General features: G+C 45.7%; 1 protein-coding gene and 1 long non-coding RNA gene across 5 annotated transcripts in view; one reads left to right on the top strand and one right to left on the bottom strand.

Annotated features, from left to right (window-relative positions):
• The first annotated feature begins 313 nt into the window (after nt 1-313).
• On the top strand, nt 314-6,215 carry LOC310678091. The gene is made up of 2 exons (XR_014511610.1): nt 314-1,494; nt 4,830-6,215. It is a non-coding gene; the product is annotated as an uncharacterized lncRNA (long non-coding RNA).
• Nucleotides 5,234-23,991, bottom strand: part of TECPR2 (tectonin beta-propeller repeat containing 2) — a 54,339-nt gene continuing 35,581 nt past the window's right edge. For 3 of the 4 annotated variants that reach the window (XR_014509604.1, XM_083433653.1, XM_083433652.1), the window contains exons 18-21: nt 21,097-21,245; nt 9,204-9,345; nt 8,824-8,973; nt 5,234-7,496 (exon numbers count right to left, since the gene is read on the bottom strand). Coding sequence is in view for 2 of the 4 variants with exons in the window: in XM_083433653.1 (XP_083289779.1) it covers nt 7,345-7,496; nt 8,824-8,973; nt 9,204-9,345; nt 21,097-21,245 (593 nt within the window). In the remaining 2 variants the exon portion in view is untranslated. The remainder of the gene's footprint in view (nt 7,497-8,823; nt 8,974-9,203; nt 9,346-21,096; nt 21,246-23,991) is intronic. The other variant, XR_014509605.1, reaches the window with a different exon arrangement.

The raw sequence follows: 23,991 nt of genomic DNA, 5'->3' as shown, positions 1-23,991 counted from the left end.
TGGGCCACATGTCTGAGGCAGCACAGGAGGGCAGTCCTGGAGCCATTTTGGCTCCCAAACTGACCGAATGTTCTCTCTGCAAGGTCAAAGGAAAATGGAAAAGCCTCCCCATTGTCTTTTCATTCACAAAACCTGTCTTAAGGGTATATCTGTGTATGAACAGGGTATTTGTCACTATAGTCATGCCTCGAGTTGAATATGCTTCATGTTGAGCGCATTCGGGTTGTGCTCCGCAGCAACCCGGAAGTAACAGAGCACGTTACTTCCAGGTTTTGCCGCTCACGCATGTGCGGACGGTCAAAATGAGGTCACGTGCATGTGCTGATGCGGCGAAACGTGACCCGCACATGCACAGACGTGTCTTGTGTTCTGTTTGGGATGCAAATGGGGCTCCGGAACGGATCCCGTTCACATCCCGAGGTACCACTGTACAAAAGGCTAGCCAGGCTCCCCAGGGTATCCAATCAAGTAAGCATTAACAGGTAACCTGCTAGACAGGAGCTAAACGACGACAGGAGATAAACAACGCGCTCAGATTTCTGCTGTAGACCGCCCTTTCTGTGATGTAGGTATGATGTGTCTGGGGGGTGGTCTTGAGCTACACCCATTCTGTGATGTATGTATGATGTTTCTGGGGGTGGTCTTGGACTCCAGGGTGGGAAATTTAAAATGTCTATATAAGGGCGGGCACCCCTGGGTTCTGGGCCCTCCTCCTTTCCTGCAGGTGAGGGGAGCACCCTGTTGCAACAGTTCAATAAAGATCAGGCTTACAAGCTGCTTTGCTTCTCAATATTCTCTGGTTGGCCTCTGTTCTTTTCTCCAACTGATGGAGAACCTACAAAGGACTCTATAAGGGCTCTTGTGTCCCCCATAAGGGAATAAGGGCAGATTTTCGTTTATTACAGGGAAGACTCAAGGCCCTGCCTCCTTCTGCTGCTGAAGGGGGCTCTCTTATAATGGGAGGAGGGCTCTCAGCCACAGGGCGAACGGACTCTCCTCCCAAGGGATGCTGATTTTGCAAGTTAACTGGTAGAGCAGCCAGATCCCAATTTGGGAAACTGGCATTGCAAAGGAAAGGGCCATAGCTCTGTGGTATCTGCTTTGCATGAAGGAGGTCCCAACTTGAATCCCCAGCATCTCCAGTTTGGGCTAGGAAAAGACTCCTGCCTGAAACTTAGGACAGCTGCTGCTGCCAGTCAGTGCATGCAATGTTAAGCTAGATCAGGGGTCAGCAAACTTACCGCGCCTCAGGCCGGTGTCTCCAGCACCGATCGCGTGGTAGGCCGGAGGGCGGGGGAGCACGTTCCCATACGCGTGCCCACATGCTATTTCCAGCACACTTCCGGGTCAGAGGAGCACCGGAAATAGCTTGTGCGCATGTAAATGTGCCTCCTACGACCCGGATGTGCACCAGAAATAACGCTTGCACATGCGCACAAGCTATTTCCAGTGCTCCTCCAACCCAGAAGTGGGCAGCCGCGCCGTGCTGTGCCGGTAAGAACAGGCGGCGGCAGCGGGAGGCAGGGATTGCCGCGGGCCGGATAAATGAGTCCCTCAGGCCTTATCCGGCCTGCGGGCCTTAGTTTGGGGACACCTGAGCTAATTGGTCCAGTGGTCTGACTTAATATACCATATTTTTCACTCTATAAGACGCACCAGACCACAAGACGCACCTAGTTTTTGGAGGAGGAAAACAAGAAAAAAAATATTCTGAATCTCAGAAGCCAGAATAGCAGGAGGGATTGCTGCGCAGTGAAAGCAGCGATCCCTCTTGCTGTTCTGGCTTCTGGGATAGCTGCGCAGCCTGCATTCGCTCCATAAGACGCACACACATTTCCCCTTACTTTTTAGGAGGGAAAAAGTGAGTCTTATAGAGCAAAAAATAAGATATATAAATTAACAAATAAGCATAACAAATGACAGGGCAAAATGAAAATGTAAAACACTTTAAGAGAAATATGACACATGCTGCTTTGTAAGGCAGAATTGTAAGACTATAATGTTTCAAAGATAGCATATTCAATTTGTTCTGCAGCCGGTGGAATTATAGAGACGGGAGGTACATCAGAGCTAATCTGATGAGATCCCCTTTTCCAGTAGAACTACTGGAGTATATCATAGAGCCGAAGAAATCTCAGAAGGCATAAATCAGCAGTATCGGAGTCAGGAAGAGCCTGCTTTGAGCTGTGCCAAGATGAGCAGCCCATCTTGGCACCATAATTCAATTGGTATGAGAGATGAAAGGCAAAATTGCATGTGCAGTCCTTAATCTACAAGTTAACATAGGTAAAGGTAAAGGTACCCCTGCCCGTATGGGCCAGTCTTGACAGACTCTAGGGTTGTGCGCCCATCTCACTCAAAGAGGCCGGGGGCCAGCGCTGTCCAAAGACACTTCCGGGTCACGTGGCCAGCGTGACATCGCTGCTCTGGCGAGCCAGAGCCGCACACGGAAACGCCGTTTACCTTCCCGCTAGTAAGCGGTCCCTATTTATCTACTTGCACCCGGGGGTGCTTTCGAACTGCTAGGTTGGCAGGCGCTGGGACCAAAGAGCGGGAGCGCACCCCGCCGCGGGGATTCGAACCGCCAACCTTTCGATCGGCAAGCCCTAGGCACTGAGGCTTTAACCCACAGCGCCACCCGCGTCCCACACAAGTTAACATAGGCAGAGCCTTATGGGGAAAAAATGAATTAGGGAGGTAGGTGAAGCTATCTATCATACCAACCATTGCAATTCCATGTCAAGTGCTGCTGTGACGTCACAAGACTATTCCATGTACTATGTAGAAATAGTAGATGCTTGAATCCACTACAGTGGTACCTCAGGTTAAGAACTTAATTCGTTCCGGAGGTCCGTTCTTAACCTGAAACTGTTCTTAACCTGAAGCACCACTTTAGCTAATGGGGCCTCCCGCTGCCGCCGCGCGATTACTGTTCTCATCCTGAAGCAAAGTTCTTAACCCGAGGTACTATTTCTGGGTTAGAGGAGTCTGTAACCTGAAGCGTCTGTAACCTGAGGTACCACTGCTGGATAACACTATAGACTGCAGTTGAGGCCTCATTATTTTAAAGACTTGTCTTAATTTACGCCTCGGCCCTGTTTACCTGAAGGAACATCTCCACCCCCATCGTTCAGCCCGGACACTGAAGTCCAGCTCCGAGGGGAGGGCCTACCAAACTTTTAGAATACATCTAAACGCAGCCCTGTTTAGGGAAGCTCTTAATGTTTAATAGGTTATTATATTTTAGTGTTTTGTTGGAAGCCACCCAGAGTGGCTGGGGAAACCCAGTCAGATGGTCGGGGTATAAATAATAAATTATTATTATTATTATTATTATTATTATCATCATCATCATCATCATCATCATCATCATCTGGCGGTTCCCTCATTGCAAGAAGTGAGGTTCCAGGGACCTTCTTGGTAGTCGCACCCACCCTGTGGAACATCTTCCCATCAGATGTCCAAGAGATAAAGAACTACATGACTTTTAGAAGACATCTGAAAGCAGCCCTGTTTAAGGAAGTTTTTAATGGTCAATGTTTTATTGTGTTTTTAATATTTTGTTGGGACCTGCTCAGAGTGGCTGGGGAAACCCAGTCAGATGGGAGGCATATAAATATAAATATAATAGTAGTAGTATTTGTAGTAGTAGTAATGCTGTGAGATGCCTTGGGTCTGTGGGAGAAAGGCAGGATACAAAAGAAAGAAAGAAAGAAAGAAAGAAAGAAAGAAAGAAAGAAAGAAAGAAAGAATGCTCATTTATTTATCTAGGAAATCTAAATATTCAAAAGAAAATTTCCCCAAGAAAACAGAACAACTTTTCTTTTGTCCCCAGAAGTGACAGCAAGGATCTACCACACATATTATATTTAAACGTCTGTGACTAAAAGCTTCTTTTTCACGAGTTTATTTGGAATGCGATACATGACTGGGAATCATTTTAAGCCATTATTAATTCACTTCATAGTTATAGTAACAACAGTGTTGGCCTCATTAGACATTAATGCGCCTGCCATTATTAAGCAGTGCCTGTACGAGATCAAGTATATTTCCAGGCACTAAATTGCCATTTCGCATGCTCAGTCCTGCTGCCAAACTCTCTGCCTTCTTCCTTTGTAACACTGCGGAAATCCACTCTTTCCTGACTGTCCTCTGCTCTTCGAGATCTCTATACATGCATGAAGAAATAACGCTAGTGTAATGGAATACTTAGGGTTATTTGGTCATCTATACACCTTGATTACAGTTAGCAACGTCGATATACAAAGACCGTCACGAGATAGGAGAATGCGCAGAAATGTTCTCTGCTTGGCAAGGGATCAAATTGCCATGCTTCCTTTTCTTCAGTTACCTCCTAATATTTTGCATCAGGGAAAGGGATTTATTTACCGTATTTTTCTGTGTATAAGACTAGGTTCCCCTCCCCCCAAAAAAATAATGTGCAAAAATTGCGGGTGTCTTATACACGGATAGATCTTCCCCCATTTTCTTAAATTGGAGGCCCCCCCCAATAGTCTTATACATGGGGGCGTCTTATAGACGGAAAAATACGGTATTACATTTGTACCAAATGCAGCTCAAGGTGGTGTGCATGATTCCCCTTCCTCTCCATTCTACCTTCACAACAACCCTGTGAGGTGGGCTAGGCTGAGAGGCAGTAACTGGCCTGCGGTCACCCAACAAGCTTCATGGCCAAGTGGGGAATCGAACCCTGATCTCCCAGGTCTTAGATCAGCGCACTAACCACTACACCACCTCAGGCTAATGTTACTTAAGCAGAGACCCCTGCAGCTCCCACTACTCCAAAGATGCATGTCTTGTCTTTTCAGACACATGGCTTCAAGAGCTGTAGATACAGGAGAGTCCCATGATGGGGAACCAGTGGCCTTCCATTGTTTGGACTCCCAACTCCCATCATCCCTGAGCTTTGGCCACACCGGCTGAGACCGATGGGAGTCGCAGTCCAGCAACATTTGGAGAGCTGCATGTCCCCTGCGCCACCATGCAAGAGTGACTGCGTGTTTGCAGTGCACCAGGACAGAATATTTGGTGTATGCTCAGCTTGAATGGTCCATGCGGTCGCATTTGAGTTATTCCAGGCTTTGCAGAAGAAAACTGAATCTTGGGTGAGTTGTTACTCCATTTCAGCTCACATTGCAGTTTGTGTATTGGTTTAGTGATGTTAAGTTGCCCCACGAAAGCCGTATTTAAAAATAAATAAATCCAAGCATTATTTTTTTAAGAAAAAGGATAGTTTATTGCACTTATCTGAAAGCACAATGGGGGGAAAAAACCACATGCACAGGTGTACAGAAATGAAACTAAAGATGGTAAACATTTCAGACTGTTGGATGAAACATAATAATAAAAAAAACTTATTGGCTTAAAAGGGTTGTAAACACCAGCTAATATTAATGAACAAAGCAAGGTGCCCTATTACAGAGAATACAAACTAGCAAGCCAAGCTGTTATCATGAGGTCTTTTTTTAATTAAAAAAGTATAATATTTCAGTACTGTAACATGAACATCTGGTTCTTGACCACGAAGAGTGCAAAACAGCCCTGTTTCCACCCTCCAGAAGTTCCCCACTTCAGAGAAATGTCTTGGATGCCTTTTGACATCTCGCTTGCCGATGAAGCTCCCCAAACGGACCATCTAGTGACCTGGGTGAACCTTGGCAGCTGAGTTGGTTATGATCCAGTGGCAGACTATAAAAAGAAACTCCGAGGCCGGCTCCATATATAGATGAGGAAGGGATCGAGCAAAACAGATCAGGTCTCAGAGGGAAACAAATATGACCTGCTAGTCACCCTAAACTGAAAGGGAAGAAGCGTAAAACTCATTATGCAAGCGCTTGTTGCAAAACAGGTATCTGCCGTGACCAAATGTTAAGTTCTCGATATGCAGAGGTGCTGTGTTCTTGGTTTGCAGTGGTTTCGCCCCAGAAAATCTACCACAGGGCAGTTTAAGGAGGAAACAGGCGTGGCACTTGACCTGGGCATTGGGTTCCCAAAGCCTCTCCACACGTGCCCCCCCCCCCCCAGTCCCTGCTGTTAAGTTGGCTCATCCACAGTTTCATTAGCAGCTGCTTAAAAAACCCCAAGGGTGCTTCTGTTCCTCAAATAAACATATCCTTAAAACTATAAGGGAAGGCTTTCCCATCCAAGCCATTGGAATCAAGCTCTTTCCTAGAGTTTTGGGTTGGTTGTTTTTTTTTAACTCTTCATGAAATATACCGTATTTTTCCATGTATAAGACTAGGTTTCCCCCCTAAAAAATAATGTCAAAAATTGGGGGTGTCTTATACACAGATACATCTCCCCCCATTTTCTTAAATCTGAGTCCCCCCAAATGGGGGCGTCTTATACATGGAGGAGTCTTATAGACGGAAAAATACGGTAAATTGCAGTGATTAGTAAATTATCAAGCACTTCTGCTGTAAACATCTCAAGTATAAGACATTGCAATATATAGCTAATATAGCTTTTTTAAAAAAGGACCATTCTGAAGACAAAACCTAACCAATACCAGAGACTCTCTCGTGAGATGCAATTTCTTTATTTTCGTTTTGTTTCGTGATACAAAAGTGGAAATTCTGAGTCTGCTCTAGTTACAGTTCAGTCAGGCCAAGCATGGATCTCAATGGGCACCCACAGCCCACCCCCTTCATATTACAAGCAATGTTCTGCCTAATCCTCTCATGGGTATCTATGAAACAAAAGCCATTAGTGTCCCGGTTTTAGGCATAAGAGGAGCCAATGTCTGCACAAAGCCTGGGATGAACCCAACCTTTTCAGCAAGGTATGAAATTAGTAACCGCAGAGTGAAGGTTCAGTGGAACCCTGGAAGTTACAACGAAAATGGTCCCAAGAGTTTTTCACCTCAATTGCCAGACTGTGCCTTGCTAAGTTGACTTTCTACTGAGAAAGGTTCTCTCGTTCTGAAATGTAACCGTCTTCCACATTGCACCCATTTCCCCCTGCGCGGTGTAAAAGTACAAGGACATTAAAAAATGCATTTCTGCTGTTCAGCCTATGTAACAGACGTCCTCCCCAATGTCGCACAGATATTAATTTGCATGCTAGAGCAACATCTGTTTTGCTGCTAACGAGGTTAAATCGATAAGTATTTTTAAACGGTACAGCTACGGCAAAGACTTCTTAAAGCCACGTTGCCCATCTCGCCCAAGAGATACAGAAACAAGACACCTCACTACACGGTTTGGGGGATATTCGACAAAGTCAGTGTTTTATATATCAAAGTGCTAATTGTTGTCAGACGCTGGCCCGACACTCCCACGTGCATCTCCATGCTGTTTCAGTGCTCCAGGTCCTGGGGGGGCCTCATATTACCTCCCATTCGTCTTCGTCTGAGTGGAACGACATGGAAGCGTCGCTGTGTTTCTGCAACGTGTGAGAATGGCGGAAGGTCTTAGTGAGGCGCTGAAGGAGGCAGCCTGAAGGACCAACGGCCCACAGTTCATCTAGAGGAGTAGCTGGGGAAGAAAAAAGTTGCCAGGTTCAATTTTAGCAGGCCAACAGACAGGCTGTTAGCTAAGGAGTCCATCCCATCCTGTACTACAACTCCCAGAAGCATTGCCTGCTTTGCATTGCTGCGTCTCCTGTGCTAAAGATCCCATTTGAAGCCTAACAGGCTCAACAGTTCAGCTGAAGGCAAGATGGGGTGGGGAGTTGTTTGACAGTATCGCTGCAACTATTCCTACTTACTGTATTTTTCGCTCTATAGGACGCACCCGACCATAGGATGCACCTTGTTTTAGAGGGGGAGAAGAAGAAAAAGAAATTCTCCCCCTCTCTGCTCAGCGCCCCTTCAGCGAAGCGGCAGGAGAAATGGAGCCCCTTTTCTCCTCCAGCTTGGCTGAAGGGGTGCTGCGCAGCTCTCCCTCTCTGCTGAAGCTCCTGCAGCCAATCAGAAGCCGCTGAAGCCCTGTCAGATGTTCGGCTTCCAAAAATGGTTTGCAAACCGGAACAGTCACTTCCTGGTTTGCGAGCCAAAATGTTTGAGAACAAAGCTGTTCGAAAACCAAGGTATGACTGTATTCATCCAATGTTCTCTTTAAGAAGAGGACATTCAACACTTTGAAAACAACAACATAGAATTGTAGAGTTGGAAAGAGGGACCCTGAGGGTCATCTACACCAACCCCCTGCAATGCAGGAATCTTTTGCCCAACATGGGGCTTGAACCTATGACCAAGATGAAGAGTTGCCTGCTCCACCCACTGAGCGATCCAGCTATTACTTATGCTCCTGCTCAGACCAGCATGCTTCATGTTTCAAGTACAGTGGACGCTCGGGTTGCGAACGTGATCCATGCAGGAGGCACATTCGCAACCTGCAGCGTTCGCAACCTGCAGCACCATGGGTCACGATTCGGCGCTTCTGCGCATGCGCCGAAACCTGGAAGTAACCTGTTCCGGTACTTCCGGGTTCGGCACGGTGCGCAACCCAAAAACGCACAACCTGAAGCGTCTGTAACCCAAGGTATGACTGTACTGGGTGCAATTCCCACTACAAGCCCCACAAGACCGCAAGAGCATGTATATACAGTAGTACCTCGGGTTACATACGCTTCAGGTTACATACTCCGCTAACCCAGAAATAGTACCTCAGGTTAAGAACTTTGCTTCAGGATGAGAACAGAAATTGTGCTCCAGTGGCACGGCAGCAGCAGGAGGCCCCGTGAGCTAAAGTAGTGCTTCAGGTTAAGAACAGTTTCAGGTTAAGAACGGACCTCTAGAACGAATTAAGTACTTAACCCGAGGTACCACTGTATAAAAAAAGAGAACAAAACACAACTCACCTGTCAAACAGGTAACATTCCCTGGAATCTTCTTCCAGTAATCTCCTGCGGGGTTTTTATCCGTGATGCCGTACCGACGTGCTATGTCGCCATTCGGACAACGTGCCCAAACAGTCCTTGTACTTATCGCCAGCTGGCATGCCTGAAGCCCTGAAGCCGAAGGATAAGTTTGGTCAAAGTACAGAAGAGCGAATACAAAAGCAAAATACAGTGTCACTAAAGGGAAATGCAAAAAGAAGGCAGGGAGGAGGAGGAGGAGGAACAGCGACACACCGCTTCTACTTTTTCCTCTGCTTCTAATTTCATGGGGGAAAGGGAGGTTACACATTTCCCAATGGCATTTCAACAGCAACCAAATGATGAAGGCAAAATCTTCTCACCTGGAACCTGTTCCCAATCTGTGCCTACAGGCATCTCCTCTGTAATCCCCGTGCGAACATGGACGTTCCATTTGTTGTCGATCGCCCACAGGCTCTGATCGTTGGGACTTGAGAACACACTAACCAAGTTGACTCCAACTGGCTGCAAAAGATAATACAGCGGTCATCCTCTGCCGTTTGATACAAACCCTCTCTAATGGATCGGCACTGACTGAGAGGCGGGAAGTTAAATTAAAGATGAACTGCTGGAAGGAGCGGAGAGAAAGTGCTGGGTGTATATTGGCAGTCAAAAGAGCCTCAGAAAAAGCAGCATTATTGTTATTTATTGCAGAAAGCAAACTCAAAGCAAATAGATAACTTTCCATTTGATCGCCTCTGGGAAGGCAAAAAACACCCGTAAAATGCAGGCTCAATATCAATTTCTCCAAAAACCCAAAGTAACTAATGATATTTATGTAATGCTTCTGTTTTAAAATCTGAACTCGGTGCCAAATTTCCGCAACAGGAAGCAAATCTGTAATGGAAAGAGAAATATGGTAGGGAGAGACTCCATGTCATACTATTCTTACAAAGAGATTCTCTTCTCTCCGTCTCTCGCTCTCTGACACACACACATTTCATTTTTCATGACTGCATCCTCCAGAAGTTTCCCATCGTGTTTCAATTTAAATACCAAATAATGCAGAATACATCCAAATATGATACATGCGCACAAGCCCTTGCTATTTGCAGTGTCAATGCCTTTTGCTTCTTTTGGCTCCCTATTATTTCTACATTATAGAATACATAGGCATTGTGCTCTGGAGTAAAAAGCTGCCTGTCTGAATTATCGCCATTCTGTACAACTCGATCTACACTCTGTATCTTACCCTTTAGCGAAATTATGGCTACCGGGAGAATGGATGCTGAGTGTACAGTGGTGCCCCGCAAGACGAATGCCTCGCAAGACGGAAAACCCGCTAGACGAAAGGGTTTTCCGTTTTGGAGGTGCTTCGCAAAACGAATTTGCTATGGGCTTGCTTCGCAAGACGAAAATGTCTTGCGATTCCTGGGTGTTTTTCCTCCCTCCCCTCCTTTTTCCCAAGCCCCTAAGCCGCTTAACAGCTGTTCGATAAGCCGCTTATCAGCTGTTCGCTAAGCCACTTATCAGCTGATCTAAGCTGCTAATAGCCTTTTAGCAGCTAATCCGCTAATCCCTTAAGCCTTTAATAGCCGCTAATAGCCGCTAAACCGCTAATAGCGCTAATCCGCTAATGGGCTTGCTTCGCAAGACGAAAAAAACCGCAAGATGAAGAGACTCGCGGAACGGATTCTTTTCGTCTTGCAAGGCACCACTGTATTAGGAGCCAAAGAAGCTCATCCCCTTTCCAGTCAGAATCTGATCACAGCGATTGGGATGAAAAACTCTCCTCCAGCTCAAACTGGCAAGTGACCCAAAGACCCCTTCCCCTGGGCTGTGTGATCTGAACTACAAGATCAATGTGCGACTAAGTTTTTGGGTGTGTGATCTCTATCTCTCTTTGCACAAAGCAAGATCTTGCCTGTGCCCCGCTACTTTGCACTGCCACGACGGCGGCAGCATGCGAGTCATCCTGAATTCTGCCCATGCCCTAGGGACCCCTCCCAGGGCAACATCAGGCTTTCAGCCCGAGGGCCCCATGCCCTAATAGGGAACCCTCCTGGGGATACATGCCGTTGCAGGTGGTGCTGGGTGAAATGAGAAGGGGGTGGGTGATGAAGGGAGATCATTACCTTTGTACAAGAGGCATCACCTCTTGTACAAAAGCAGAGACATCACCTTGCCAACAAAGGTCCGTATGGTTAAAGCTATTGTTTTCCCAGTAGTGATGTATGGAAGTGAGAGCTGGACCATAAAGAAGGCTGATCGCCGAAGAATTGATGCTTTTGAATTATGGTGCTGGAGGAGACTCTTGAGAGTCCCATGGACTGCAAGAAGATCCAACTGATCCATTCTTAAGGAAATCAGCCCTGAGTGCTCACTGGAAGGACAGATCCTGAAGCTGAGGCTCCAATACTTTGGCCACCTCATGAGAAGAGAAGACTCCCTGGAAAAGACCCTGGTGTTGGGAAAGATGGAGGGCACAAAGAGAAGGGGATGACAGAGGACGAGATGGCTGGACAGTGTTCTTGAAGCTACCAGCATGAGTTTGACCAAACTGCGGGAGGCAGTGGAAGACAGGAGTGCCTGGTGTGCTCTGGTCACGAAGAGTCGGACACGACTAAATGACTAAACAACAGCAACAACAAGAGGCTAAATTCCAGACACCCAAAAGCCTGAGGTTTCTACCAACATACGCAAAAAGCCCTCTCTCCAGACTCTACGCAGGCAAGCAAGAAGCATTATTTGCACCCCAAGGACACATTAGAACCAGGTTAAAAACATTCAAGGTGGGAGCAGAGCAGAAGCCATGAGGGGCATGGCCTGGGGAGAGGGTGTGCTTATGGAGAGTGCCAAGGGCCAGATTGAGAGCCTGCAGGGCCGAATTCAGCCTCTGGCTCTCCACCCCTAGTTTTAGCTATCGATGAGGTTTAAATGTCTGGATGACTATGCATTGGGGATGAGGTGGAAGACAGGTTTCAGGCCACTCTTGGCCCTGTGTTATGATGTCTGGGTCCTGAACACAGAATGCTGATCTAGCACACCACACTCTGGTCTACAGATGACAACAAAACAGGGGGGGGGGGTTATCTTGTTCTCTAAAAAAAGCAAACATTTATAAATGAAGCCTCTGCTGCTGAATCGTGAGAAGGATCGCTGTGTGTGTCAACAACGGCTACTGCAAATGTCACCGATGCCAACTTATTTTAAGGGCCATTTGAGCATTGCAGGTGAAATGTTAGCCAGCTCTTTGAAGTTACCAGTATCTTATGCGGAACACATCATTTCTTATCGCTTTGCAGCACCCACAGTAAGCTGTACAGGCAGATAGCAAGCACGTTGCTGCACAAAGGAAGTCAAGCAGGAGAGTTTCGTATGAGGCTCTTCAGAGTCCCACACCCACACAATGCCTCCCCCAGTCTTGTGTAACTGCACGGTTGAGTATGAACTGTGAAATGCCTTCATAACACCAACAGAAACAATAACAAACATGAAGGAATAGCTGTTGGGTATTGCAAGGGATCTTTTACTCATTACACATTAGCAGCCAACTTAGGAGATTTTTCTTTACGGGTCAAACGCAGTTACTTTTATGTTTTGTCCTTCTTCCTCTGTCCCCCCCCCCCCCCACTCCAAATCACATATTCCCCACATGCATGTTGGCCAGTAATATGGAATGCAAGCCAGACTCTTTTTTTAAATCCAAGGCTGAATTTTAAGACTCCGGTTATGTGGTTGCTGAATCTTAGCCCTGAGGCAAAGTCAAGCACGGTGCCGCTTTTTGCCAATGGTTTAGGCATCTGACAAACTAGGCTTTGGTTCACAAAAGCCACCAAAAAACCCTGCTAGCTTTTAAATGCACCAGATGCTGTTGCTTAGACTATAAACCTATTGCATTTATGGGGAAAAAAATACTTGTATACTGCATCATAAAAAATATCAAAGCGGTTCACAAGCATCACACACACACACACACCGCGTACAAAATTTAAGGTAGCGGATCATCAGCTAACTATTACAGGAAATAGTTTCTTAATTGTCTGCGTAAGCCTGGCGACACAGAAAACATTCCCCCGCAAATGTTTGAAAGTTAAGGCAGAAGACACCTGCTGAATCTCTGCTGGACGAGCATCCCATAGGACTGGGCCGATGAGACTAAAAGCTCTGTTTCATGGTGATGTCAAACGAGCCTCATCAACTTGGAGGATACAGGGTGGAACTGAACACTGCGCTCCTGCTGTTCCACCTGTGCAAGCATTGCAGATTATTAATTATTATTATTATTACTACAGTGGATGCTCGGGTTGTGAACGTGATCCATGCAGGAGGCACGTTTGCAACCCTCAGCGTCGTGTCTCTGCACGCGTGGGTTGTGATTCTGCGCTTCTGCGCATGCACAAAGCGCAATTTAGTGCTTCTGCGCATGTGCGAGTACCGAAACCCGGAAGTAACCCGTTCCAGTACTTTCGGGTTTTGGTGTGTCCGTAACCCGAAAACTGTATTATTAAATGTGTGTCCCAGTGGCTCAATGGGTCAGTGCATCTGGCTGCTAACCAGAAAGTTGGTGCTTTGAGTCCACCCAGGGACGGCTGTGGGGAGGATTCCTGCATTGCAGGGGGTTGGACTAGAAGACCCCTGGGGTTCCCTTCCAACAAGTCTATGGTTCTATGTATACCAGGGGTCGGCAAGGTTTACCTCGCCTGGGCCAGTTCACTCCAGCGGAGATCCCTCCGTGGGCTGGATTGCGCACATGCACACGATTTCCGGCATCTGCGCAGAAGCAATTTCTGGTGCCATGGAAGCGAGTCCCCATGCTGCGCTGGTTTAGAACAGAATGTGGGGACTCGCCAAGCGGGCGGCTTGTGGGCCAGTTAAACGACCCCTGTGGGCTGCTTGTGGCCCATGGGCCTTAGGTTGCCCACCCCTGATGTATACCACCCTTCGTTCGAAGAACACAGGGCGGTTTGCAACAGAAAAATACAAACCGAGATGACAAAATATATAATATAGAAACACCCCCCGCCCCCCATATTATTCTGGGAGATCCAGGGCATGCATGGGGGGCGGGAGAAGGTAGGGAGCCCTGTTGTGCAATCAGATGTCCTTGCACAGGCAAATCCTGCCCGTAAGTGTTCAGAAACAGTACTTTTATCACTCCAAACTCGGGATAATTATTCAGAAATCCTTTCCTGCCTTTAATAAGCCTTTCGTGCATCCCCAACACACGTGTTATGAAAAGAGGACTTGAAAGATGAAAAGGGAAGTGAGCAAAAAAGGGAGAACGAAAGAAGGAATGGAAAAGCAGTCAAACGTGGGTGGCACAAGCAAGATGAGCTAGCCCTGCATCCCAAGGCTCCTCTTCTCAAAGCGACCAGCAAACAGGGGCTACATTGGGAATCACTGGAGGCAGGATGCGTGAGCAGGGCCCATCGCTGACCTTTATCCTGCAATCTCATTTTACAAGCTTCATTCCCAAAAGTACAACTGGGCGCCTGGAGGAAAATTTAGTGCTGCAAGTTTGAACATGTGCTTAGGCAGACACGTGGGTGTCCTCTGAAAACCCTTAAACAGAGCCACACTCTGCTCTGCTGCATGCACCTTCTCCTGTGCCCAACTCCACTCTACTAAAATAATATTTTTTTAAAGCCCATATATTCCTTGACCTAACGGCAATAAAGTATTTTTACCCTGCTCTCCAGCTGAAAAGATCTCCAGAAAGGGGTTACAATGATCAGTAACAAGATGACAGCTCAGTCGGTAGAGCATGAGACTCTTAATTTTTCAGGGTTGTGGGTTCGAGCCCCATGCTGGGCAAAAGATTCCTGCACTGCAGGGGGTTGGACTAGATGGCCCTCAGGGTTCCCTTCCAACTCTACAATTCTGCGATTCCATGCTCCTTGTTCAATACACAAGACATGGCACAAAAGGAGAAAGTGACAGGGAGGGAGGAGGGGAAAACAGCAACACCCAGGCACTCCTGCTTTCTGGCAAGGAAGAATGAAGCAAGCTCTCTGCAGTTGCTCCATTTCTGGCCAATTGATAGGGCTAGGCCTTGGTCCAGTATATCTGAAGGAGCATCTCCACCCCCATCGTTCTGCCCAGACACTGAGGTCCAGCGCCGAGGGCCTTCTGGTGGTTCCCTCACTGCAAGAAGCAAAGCTACAGGGAACCAGGCAGAGGGCCTTCTCGGTAGTGGCGCCCGCCCTGTGGAATGCCCTCCCACCAGATGTCAAAGAGAACAACAACTACTAGACTTTTAGACAACATCTGAAGGCAGCCCTGTTTAGGGAAGCTTTTAATGTTTGATGCATTATGGTATTTTAATATTTTGTTGGAAGCCGCCCAGAGTGGCTGGGGAAGCCCAGCCAGATGGGCGGGGTATAAATAATGAATTATTATTATTATTCCCATTGCTATGATGTTCTTCCTGGGAGGAACCTCTTTGTGGCTTTTATGTTCAGTGGTAGAAAGCCGAGCATGCTTCCCTTCAGCTCTGCATTCCTGGGGATGATTTTGGCACCCATCTGCAAACTGCACTCACTTGTCCAGGCAACCAGAGAGACTTGTGCATGGTCTGAGGCACCCTGAACAGCTGCAAAGATGAGCATGTCTGAGATTGCCCAGCTTCTGAATAGAAGACTTCCGGGGAACCATGTGCACACTGATCTTCATAGTGAGGCGTAAAGAAGGGGCAGGGCACATCTCTATTGCAGGGACACTGGAGGCCTGTCTTTATAAAGGTAAAGGGACCCCTGACCATTAGGTCCAGTCTTGGACGATTCTGGGCTTGCGGTGCTCATCTCGCTTTATTGGCCGAGGGAACCGGCGTACAGCTTCCGGGTCATGTGGCCAGCATGACTAAGCGGCTTCTGGCGAACCAGAGCAGCGCATGGAAACACCGTCTGGAGCAGCACAGGAAGACCGTCCTGAAACTATTTTGACTCCCAAACTGACCAAATGTTTTCTCTACAAGGAGGGAGGGGGTGAGGGAACATTCCCATTGTCTCAGGAATTGGGTAATCACCATCTCAAAGGAATGGGCAGACTACCAGGAAAGGCAATCAGATAAGGCATTATCAGATAACCGGGCAGACTGAAAAAACAACGACATTCAAATTTCTGTTGTAGACCACCTTTTCTGTGATGTAGGTATGATGTTTGTTGGGGGAGGTCTTGGGTTACACCCCTTGTGTGATGTATGTATGATGTATGGAGGGGTGGTTTTGAGCTCCAGGGCAGGGAATTTAAAATGTCTATATAAGGGCGGGCACACCTGGGTTCTGGGTCCTCCTCCTTTCCTGCGTGTGCGGGGAGCACCCTGCTGCTACAGCTTTAATAAAGATCAGGCTTAATAGCTGCTTTGCTTCTCGATATTCTCTGGTTGGCATCTGTTATTTTCTCCTACCAATAGGGAACCCACGTAAGGACTCTATACGGGCTCTTGGATACCCCATGAGGGAAGAAGGGCAGATTTTGTTTACAACAGTAGTACACCAACATTTTTTGGGGGGGTGTCTGTGTTATATTACCTATCACTAAGTTAGGCTCTAACAGTTCAATATTCATGTTATTACTCCTCAAATTTTTATTCTACTCCTTTCTAGTGAGGGTGCTTCCATCCCATCTCCTTTGCATCATATATATATATATATATATATATATATATATATACACACACACACACACACAAAAAAAAAAATAAAATATTTATTGCTTTTTGGACAGTTTAGACATTACAAAACCAAACAAAAACAGAAAAATAAAAACCAATACAATACCATAAAAAGACACTACATAACACTAAAGACATGAAACTAAACAAAACCAAACAAAACAATTTAAAACACTCAAACAATTTCAATATCATATCTTCCATTCACTTGTTTCACCGACCTCCTCACATCTCCCTTTTTGTATTCCACTTCTGTCAAATGTTTCAGCAATTCCTTTCCATCTTCCTCTGTTATCTGTCAAATAATTATCTTAACACATTCTAACCTTATTTTACTTTTAAAGTTCCATTAATCTATTTATACTTAAATCCTTATAACATTTCTACTAAAGCCATATAACTTCATTCCAACTGCATCCTCGCAGCAACCTTGCGAGGCAGGCTGGCCAAGAAAGATAGCGACTGGATCAAAGTTATGCCAGTAACCTTTGTGGCCTAGTGTGAATTTGAAGTGAATCCATCCACTAAACCACACTGGCTCTAAATAGAGGTAACTTTCTCACTCCTTTTGTAGATATAGCTTTTTTTTTTTTTGTACAGGGTGAGGCACTAAAATACCTGTCAAGTGTCTACTCTAGTAGGTACTGATGGGATGTTTCATCATCAGAGTCATGGCACAGAATTCCCCAATGCCTCAAGAAATCCTGAATGCAAGAGGCCCACATGAGTCACCTTGCTCACTCAGTTTAGTTAAGCATCTCTCCTGGATCCCCTTTCAAGCTGCTGTTTATTTACAGCACTGTTTACATTCCCTGTGTCATCTGAGATAAATATCAAGAACACCTGAGAATTGGAAAGAGTGCATCACCCATCAGCTGTTCCCTTTTCCGTTTCTCTTACTTGAGCCACCATCTCCCGCCTCCCGCCCCTGAGACACGGTAGGAAACTAAAAAAGCTACGAGAAACATATTCCAACACCATAATTAGGATAAGCCGCTCATCCTGCACAAACAAGGCAACACTCGTTTTGTTAAGGATTCTTGCCTCTCTTTCTTTAAAGCCGGAGTCAGTCTTAGCTTTAAGGAGGAGGAAGAAGCAAGAGAAGGTAATCGTGAATTAAGTTGCTTATTATTTCATTTTTACCATCATGGGAAGTAATAGTTAGATTTGCTGCCTAGGCACCAAAATGCAGTGGGCTTTCTTTCTATGAAAGTCGCCTAGGGATCCTCACGTCTAAGGCAATGCATAAAACAACAACAACAACAGATATCCACATGAGCCCTCGATAAAACAGGGATGAGTCGTTGAAGAACACTTTCACAGATGCAAGTCTCTCTCTTGCCATACTAAATAATGCACATTTTCTGACTTAAGCACAGCACTGAAAGATGGGGGGGGGGGGGGAATTATCGGATGCAAAGATAAATCAATCTAAGGATGTTCATGGAAGGAAAGTCTCCAGGAGACCCTCTCCCACCATCCCACCTGGAGGGGCTCTGAGGGAGGGATCCAGGTAGCTGCAGGAATTGGAAACCCTCCTTCTGCAAACTTCCCTCAGGTTAAACTCAGAACCCAAGCCCATAAAAGTACAGAAACTTAAACGACCATATCATGGAAGCATCATTAGACACCTTTAGGAGCCAGGCGAAAACGTTCCTCTTCAACCAGGCCTTTGGCTGATTGACATTCAACACCCTTTTAAATGTGTTCTGGGAGGGGAGAGGGTTATTGGTTTGATTATGTTCTTTTTTTAATCATGCATTTTGTGCTTTTTGTATTGCAATTTTATGCTGTGATCATCAGGATCAGACATCCCATTAAAATGCATTGGGAACTAAACACAATCATCAGAATCAGACACCCAGTGCATTTTTAATGGGGTGTCTGATGATTATGATGGTGATTATTATTATTATTATTATTACTACTACTACTACTTCTCTCCCCATCTATTATGGCTACAGATTACTAGAACTGCTAAAGGAATAAAACAAAAAGGTCTTCATTCTACTCAACAAGCGTGTGCTGTAAATACACACACACCCCACCGCACCCCCTAATATTTATAAGTTGAACAAAATCTGATTTACATGGTAAAAGTATAGAAATGCCATTGTGATGAATGAAAACAAAAGAGACAATGGATTTACTTCTGTGATGCTCAAATGCCGGTGCAGAAAACAGACTTTTTTCTCAAACCTGACAAGAGATTTAAAAGCAAAAGGGCATTCTGACAGCTTGTTTGTATACTGTTAGAAGTCCAGAGCAGAGCAGGCTATGTTTTGATAAACAACTGTTCCATATTTTAATAGCTCCCCGCCCTGTCATTTTGCTGACCGCTGATCTCGGCTCAGCAAACAGAAAAACAGGATGGTAAACAGGCGATCTGCTTTCACATGAGAGGGGTCGGGAGTCATCCCACAAGCTGCGGAGAGAACACGATGAAAGGAACATGTGCACATTTATCAGATATAAGCCAGCATTTAAAGCCAAGGCTCAGATTCACAAGGAGAGGTAAGGTCTAGTTACTCAAATCGCCGGCGAAAATCCAAGAAAGGCGATGTTATTTTAGGCGACAGATTTATGATCCGTATCAACCCTGACAGAAGTCGTGTTGCCCTAGAATTTTGGAGTGTTACACAAGTGGTGCAGCTAAAGACGAAAATTCAGCCACTTGCAGGCAAATTTCATGACTCACGAGTTCTGAGGAGCAGCAAATTATTCTATCTGGCTGAAGGATCAGGCTGTCCTGCCTCACTGATGGCAGAGGCTGTATTCTGAGAGCAGGGTTGTACCTGAAGCCACTGAAAGCCTTGGCAACACCCCTCTCTCACCCTCCCCGCCTGCTCTGTGCCATTCCTTCTTTTGCCCATTGCTGTGAACATGAATGTAATGTAACCTCCTAGGTCAAGTCAATGAGGTGCAGCCCAAATGACATTAACTGGGGTTCTGCAAAGCTTGCTGAATGACTTGCTAAGAAGACACTCGCCTGCTAACATCTGTTGGCCGAAAGCTAGATTTGAGCTGGGTTTGGGGGCGATAGACAACATGAAGTTGCACTTTTTTACATTTTCTTGTACCCATTTGGCCTAATGAACTGGAATTCTCCCAGATGCTATTACGTAACCAAGAGATTACTTCTCTGGAAGGTTGGGGGCAGGGAATAGCCCGAATTCTTTGCTCTTTGAGATCAACTGCATTAGGCTTGCATTGCTGATGTTTGGCAAGAAAGGAAGGATTTCCAGTTTTTTTGGGGGGGGATGGGATATCAAAACAGGAGGAGAAACCAGGTTGTATCAAGTTCACCTCCATCTACAGAAGTCCAGTTTCCCCCCATTAAAGGCTACCCCACCGTCCACTTCAAAAACAGATGCAGGAATTCAGCTAGGATCTATGCTGGAAAGACAGAATGGTGCTCTGACCATGCACACCAGTGTTCATTCTGGTATCTCAATCTTCTACTAAATATTACCAAGTCTATGACAGCCTTAAGTCCATAGCTGAGCCCTCCCTCCTGCCCCACAGCATTCCCAGACCTGTTGAGACCATATTCATAGAAGACAAGTGATCACCAAAGAAGAAGGCGGCGGCTGTATAATACACTAACCTGTTTGTAGCACTGGTACAGCTGCCACATGATACCCTTTTGTAAGAACTCAATCATTTAGTGTAGCAGCACCTGCATTTTGGAACTTGCTGCCTATTGAAATCAAGCCAGTGTCTTCACTGTAAAGGTAAAGGTAAAGGACCCCTGACAGTTAAGTCCAGTCGCGGACAACTCTGGGGTTGCGGCGCTCATCTTGCTTTACTGGCCGAGGGAGCCAATGTCCAGCATTCCCAGATCTGAGAATCTTCACTTGCCACCACTGAAGAATTGGGATCTTTTCATGCCAGAAGGCCTAAAGATTAGAGGCTGAATTAAAAACAAGATCAACATTGTGACATAATATATTAAAATGTAGCTTATTCAGTTGACAACCAAGTCCAGTATGTACAAAATACAAATCCTATTTTGTCAGTGCGGTAATACGTTCATTTCTGATTTCTTCCTCTTCTCTTCTGTTTTTCTGTCTGACGTATTCCTTAGAAGAGTGACATGAAATAATCTTCTAAGTGTCTAATGAAGATGATAAAGTTGGTAGACGAAAGAAACTGGCACTGGTAGATGCTGGCACAGATAGACAAGAGAAGGATTCCTGAATATTCCCCTGTTTCGCCCGAAGGGGCTTCATCAGCTGTGCATAGTTCAGTACTGTATATAACAGCTACATGGAACTTATTTGGAACAGGTTCTCGGTCGAGGTAAAATACAAGAGAAGATGAAGAAATTAGAAATGAATGTATTACGGCACTGGCAAAATAGGATTTGTATTTTGTGCATACTGGACTTGGTTGTCAACTGAATAAGCTACATTTTAATATATTATGTCACAATGTTGATTTTGACACTATGAGAAGCTGTATCTAATTTTTGAGAAGTAGTTACTAGCAAATAACTTTGCAGTTGTTACCATACAGCCTATTACGTTTACGTGTTTTTTCAGCTGGATTTAGGCATTCTGATGGTTTTAAATTAAAAACAAGGCAACTTGTTTTTCTACCTGGATTGGTGGCTCAATCATGATCCATGCAGGCAGCATCAAACTGGGGTTCAGGGGCTGTGTCCCAACCCGGAAGTAGATTCCGCCACCGCTGTCACAGGCCCAGATGTGCTGCTTGCCACATGCCAAACTTTTAAGTTTCACGGCACCTAATTGAAAAAAAGAGAGGAAGAGGAGCACCCAGTCATTCAACCAGCCATCTTCAGTTCTGATTTATGACGCTAGTTAGGGTCGAACTACAAAGCTACTCTGCGTTTCCCCCTAAATCAGCTTCAGGAGGAAGGGAGTCAGACCACGATGGCAGGGGTGCAAGGGGAGAGGGGAGGGCTGGAAACTCCTTCCCCCAATGCTGCCGTTGCACTAAAAAAAATCAGCCTCTCATGGACCCTTAAGACTACAAAGAAAAGCGATGGGCAGCGAACTCTCTTTCCTTAGAGGTTCTTTTTAAGCAGAGGTTGCAAGGCCACCTGTCCTACATGATCTAGTTGAGATTCCTGCACAGCAGGGGGTTGGACTAGATGACCCTTGGGGGTCTCTTCCAACGCTACAGATTACCTCTCACTGGATGTATGTGAGAATACGGACCCTCTCAGCAGAAAATCCAGGCCTGAACTGCATGGACATCTTGTGTGCCATCCAGGGAACGGACAGAACGAGTTAGACTTGTGTTTGCAAGAGCCTCATGCAGATGTTAGACCCATGCATTGACTTTTGCAGAATCTGAGTGCAGGATGGGCATGAAGGATCCACTGGCTCCCTTGCTCCCAGCCCATGTGTAGCCACTACTTGGGAGAATTCACCTGAACTGAATCATTTACACAAGAGAATACTATGTCTACCATAAGGAGGGCATAGAACATTTCATAGAATCATAGAATTCGAGTCCAACCCCCTGCCAAGCAGGAAACACCATCAGAGCACTCCTGACATATGGTTGTCAAGCCTCTGCTTAAAGACCTCCAAAGAAGGAGACTCCACCACACTCCTTGGCAGCAAATTCCACTGTCGAACAGCTCTTACTGTCAGGAAGTTCTTCCTAATGTTTAGGTGGAATCTTCTTTCTTGTAGTTTGGATCCATTGCTCCGTGTCCGCTTCTCTGGAGCAGCAGAAAACAACCTTTCTCCCTCCTCTATGTGACATCCTTTTATATATTTGAACTTTTCACTTTGTTAGCAATGCGAAACAAGTATGAGAGCTGGCTGGTGGCAGGTGCAATGTAAGATGTTGATTCTGCTTGTTTAGCGAGTCCTTTTCTGCATCATCATACTTTAATATTTGTACCCCGCCCATCTGGCTGGGTTTCCCCAGCCACTCTGAGCAGCTTCCAACAAAGATTAAAAATACATTAGAATGCCACACATTAAAAACTTCCCTAAACAGGGCTGCCTTCAGATGTCTTCTAAATGTCAGGTAGTTGTTTATCTCTTTGAGATCTGATGGGAGGGCGCCACTACCGAGAAGGCCCTCTTCCTGGTTCCCTGTAGCTTTGCTTCTCGCAGTGAGGGAACCGCCAGAAGGCCCTCGGCGCTGGACCTCAGTGTCTGGGCAGAACGATAGGGGTGGAGACGCTCCTTCAGGTATACTGGGCAGAGGCCATTTAGGACTTTAAAGGTCAGCACCAACACTGAAGTTGGTTTGCGGGATAGCTCACTTGGTACAGCATAAGACTCTTATTTCCAGGATCGAGCCCCACATTGGGCCAAAAGATGTTCCTGCATTGAAGATTGAACCAGATGACTCTTGTGGTCCCTTCTATGAAATGCCTTAGGATAACAGGACACAATGTAGTCCACAAATCACTGACATTTAAAACGATGGTTTTCAAAGAGGAACAGGTGGGGGCGGGGGGGGCGGGACCCTTCGTGCAATGCGATTGGTCTAAACTAGAGACGCAACTTTTCACATGACCTCAAGTGAACTCTCCCAGGTAGCCGGTCGTGCTTACAGACCAGGTCTATAAATACATATTAGTGCTTAACATTCCAAATGTTACTAGCAAACAGTGGCTGCCGAACTATGGAACAAGTATTTCAGAGTTAGCCTGCTTTCATTTCTAGCATGCAACACAAGCAAGGAGCCCTTCTCCAAAAAACGATTGTGCCATCAACAGGTTATTTTTATTTTCAGCCGTACGACAGCATCATAACTTTGCCGCTTCCCCGAGGACTGAAATAGAAAAGTGTAAAGCTGTGAAGCGACTCTCTCAGGTCATTAGGCAGTCATCCATCAGCAAGAGCACTTGTTCCTAGAAACTTCAGCTATGCTATTTACACTGAAAAAGGCACTTCAAGGAAAAAGGGGGAAATCACCTACGGTTTATAAACCAAGGCCAACCTTATCAGGTCTAGTGCTTCTGTATTTTGTAGCAGAAACACCTGGATGGGGGAGAAAGAGAAGTCTAAAAAACTGTCTTGCGTTAAGAACTAGATGGTGAAAGAAGAATGGGAATGTTTAAATCATTATCTAGGGGATAACAGTTCATCAATAAAGACCTGGTTATGTTTAGAATGATACCGCATAGGGAAATGTTCCCTGATACCAAGATGAGGGATTCTATGGAATGCAGACAGAGAGAATTGATAAGAATAATGATCTGTTGTGACCTTGACGGAAGCGTACAATAGACGAGCCTTCTTGTGTTTTGGCTCATTGCCACCCTTCCCCCCCTTTTTTTCTTCCTTCTCCTTTCCTTTTTCTTTTTCCTTTCCCATAATAGCTTATGTTCTGTGCCATGTACTTTGATATTTTCTGTAGTTTTTTAGCCTTTTCCGTTGTTAAGGATTTTTCTTCTGTAATTTTGGTTGTTTATATTTATCTGTTTAAAGCAAAATAAAATTTACTAAAAATAAAATATATATAAAAAAAGATCTACGGGCAAGGAACATGCCATTTTG

Source organism: Podarcis tiliguerta (genome assembly GCF_965153285.1).
Source record: "Podarcis tiliguerta genome assembly, chromosome: 1".
Lineage (NCBI taxonomy): Eukaryota > Metazoa > Chordata > Lepidosauria > Squamata > Lacertidae > Podarcis > Podarcis tiliguerta.
The sequence above is the reverse complement of the archived record's forward strand: the minus strand, read 5'-3'. Positions and strand labels throughout refer to the sequence as shown.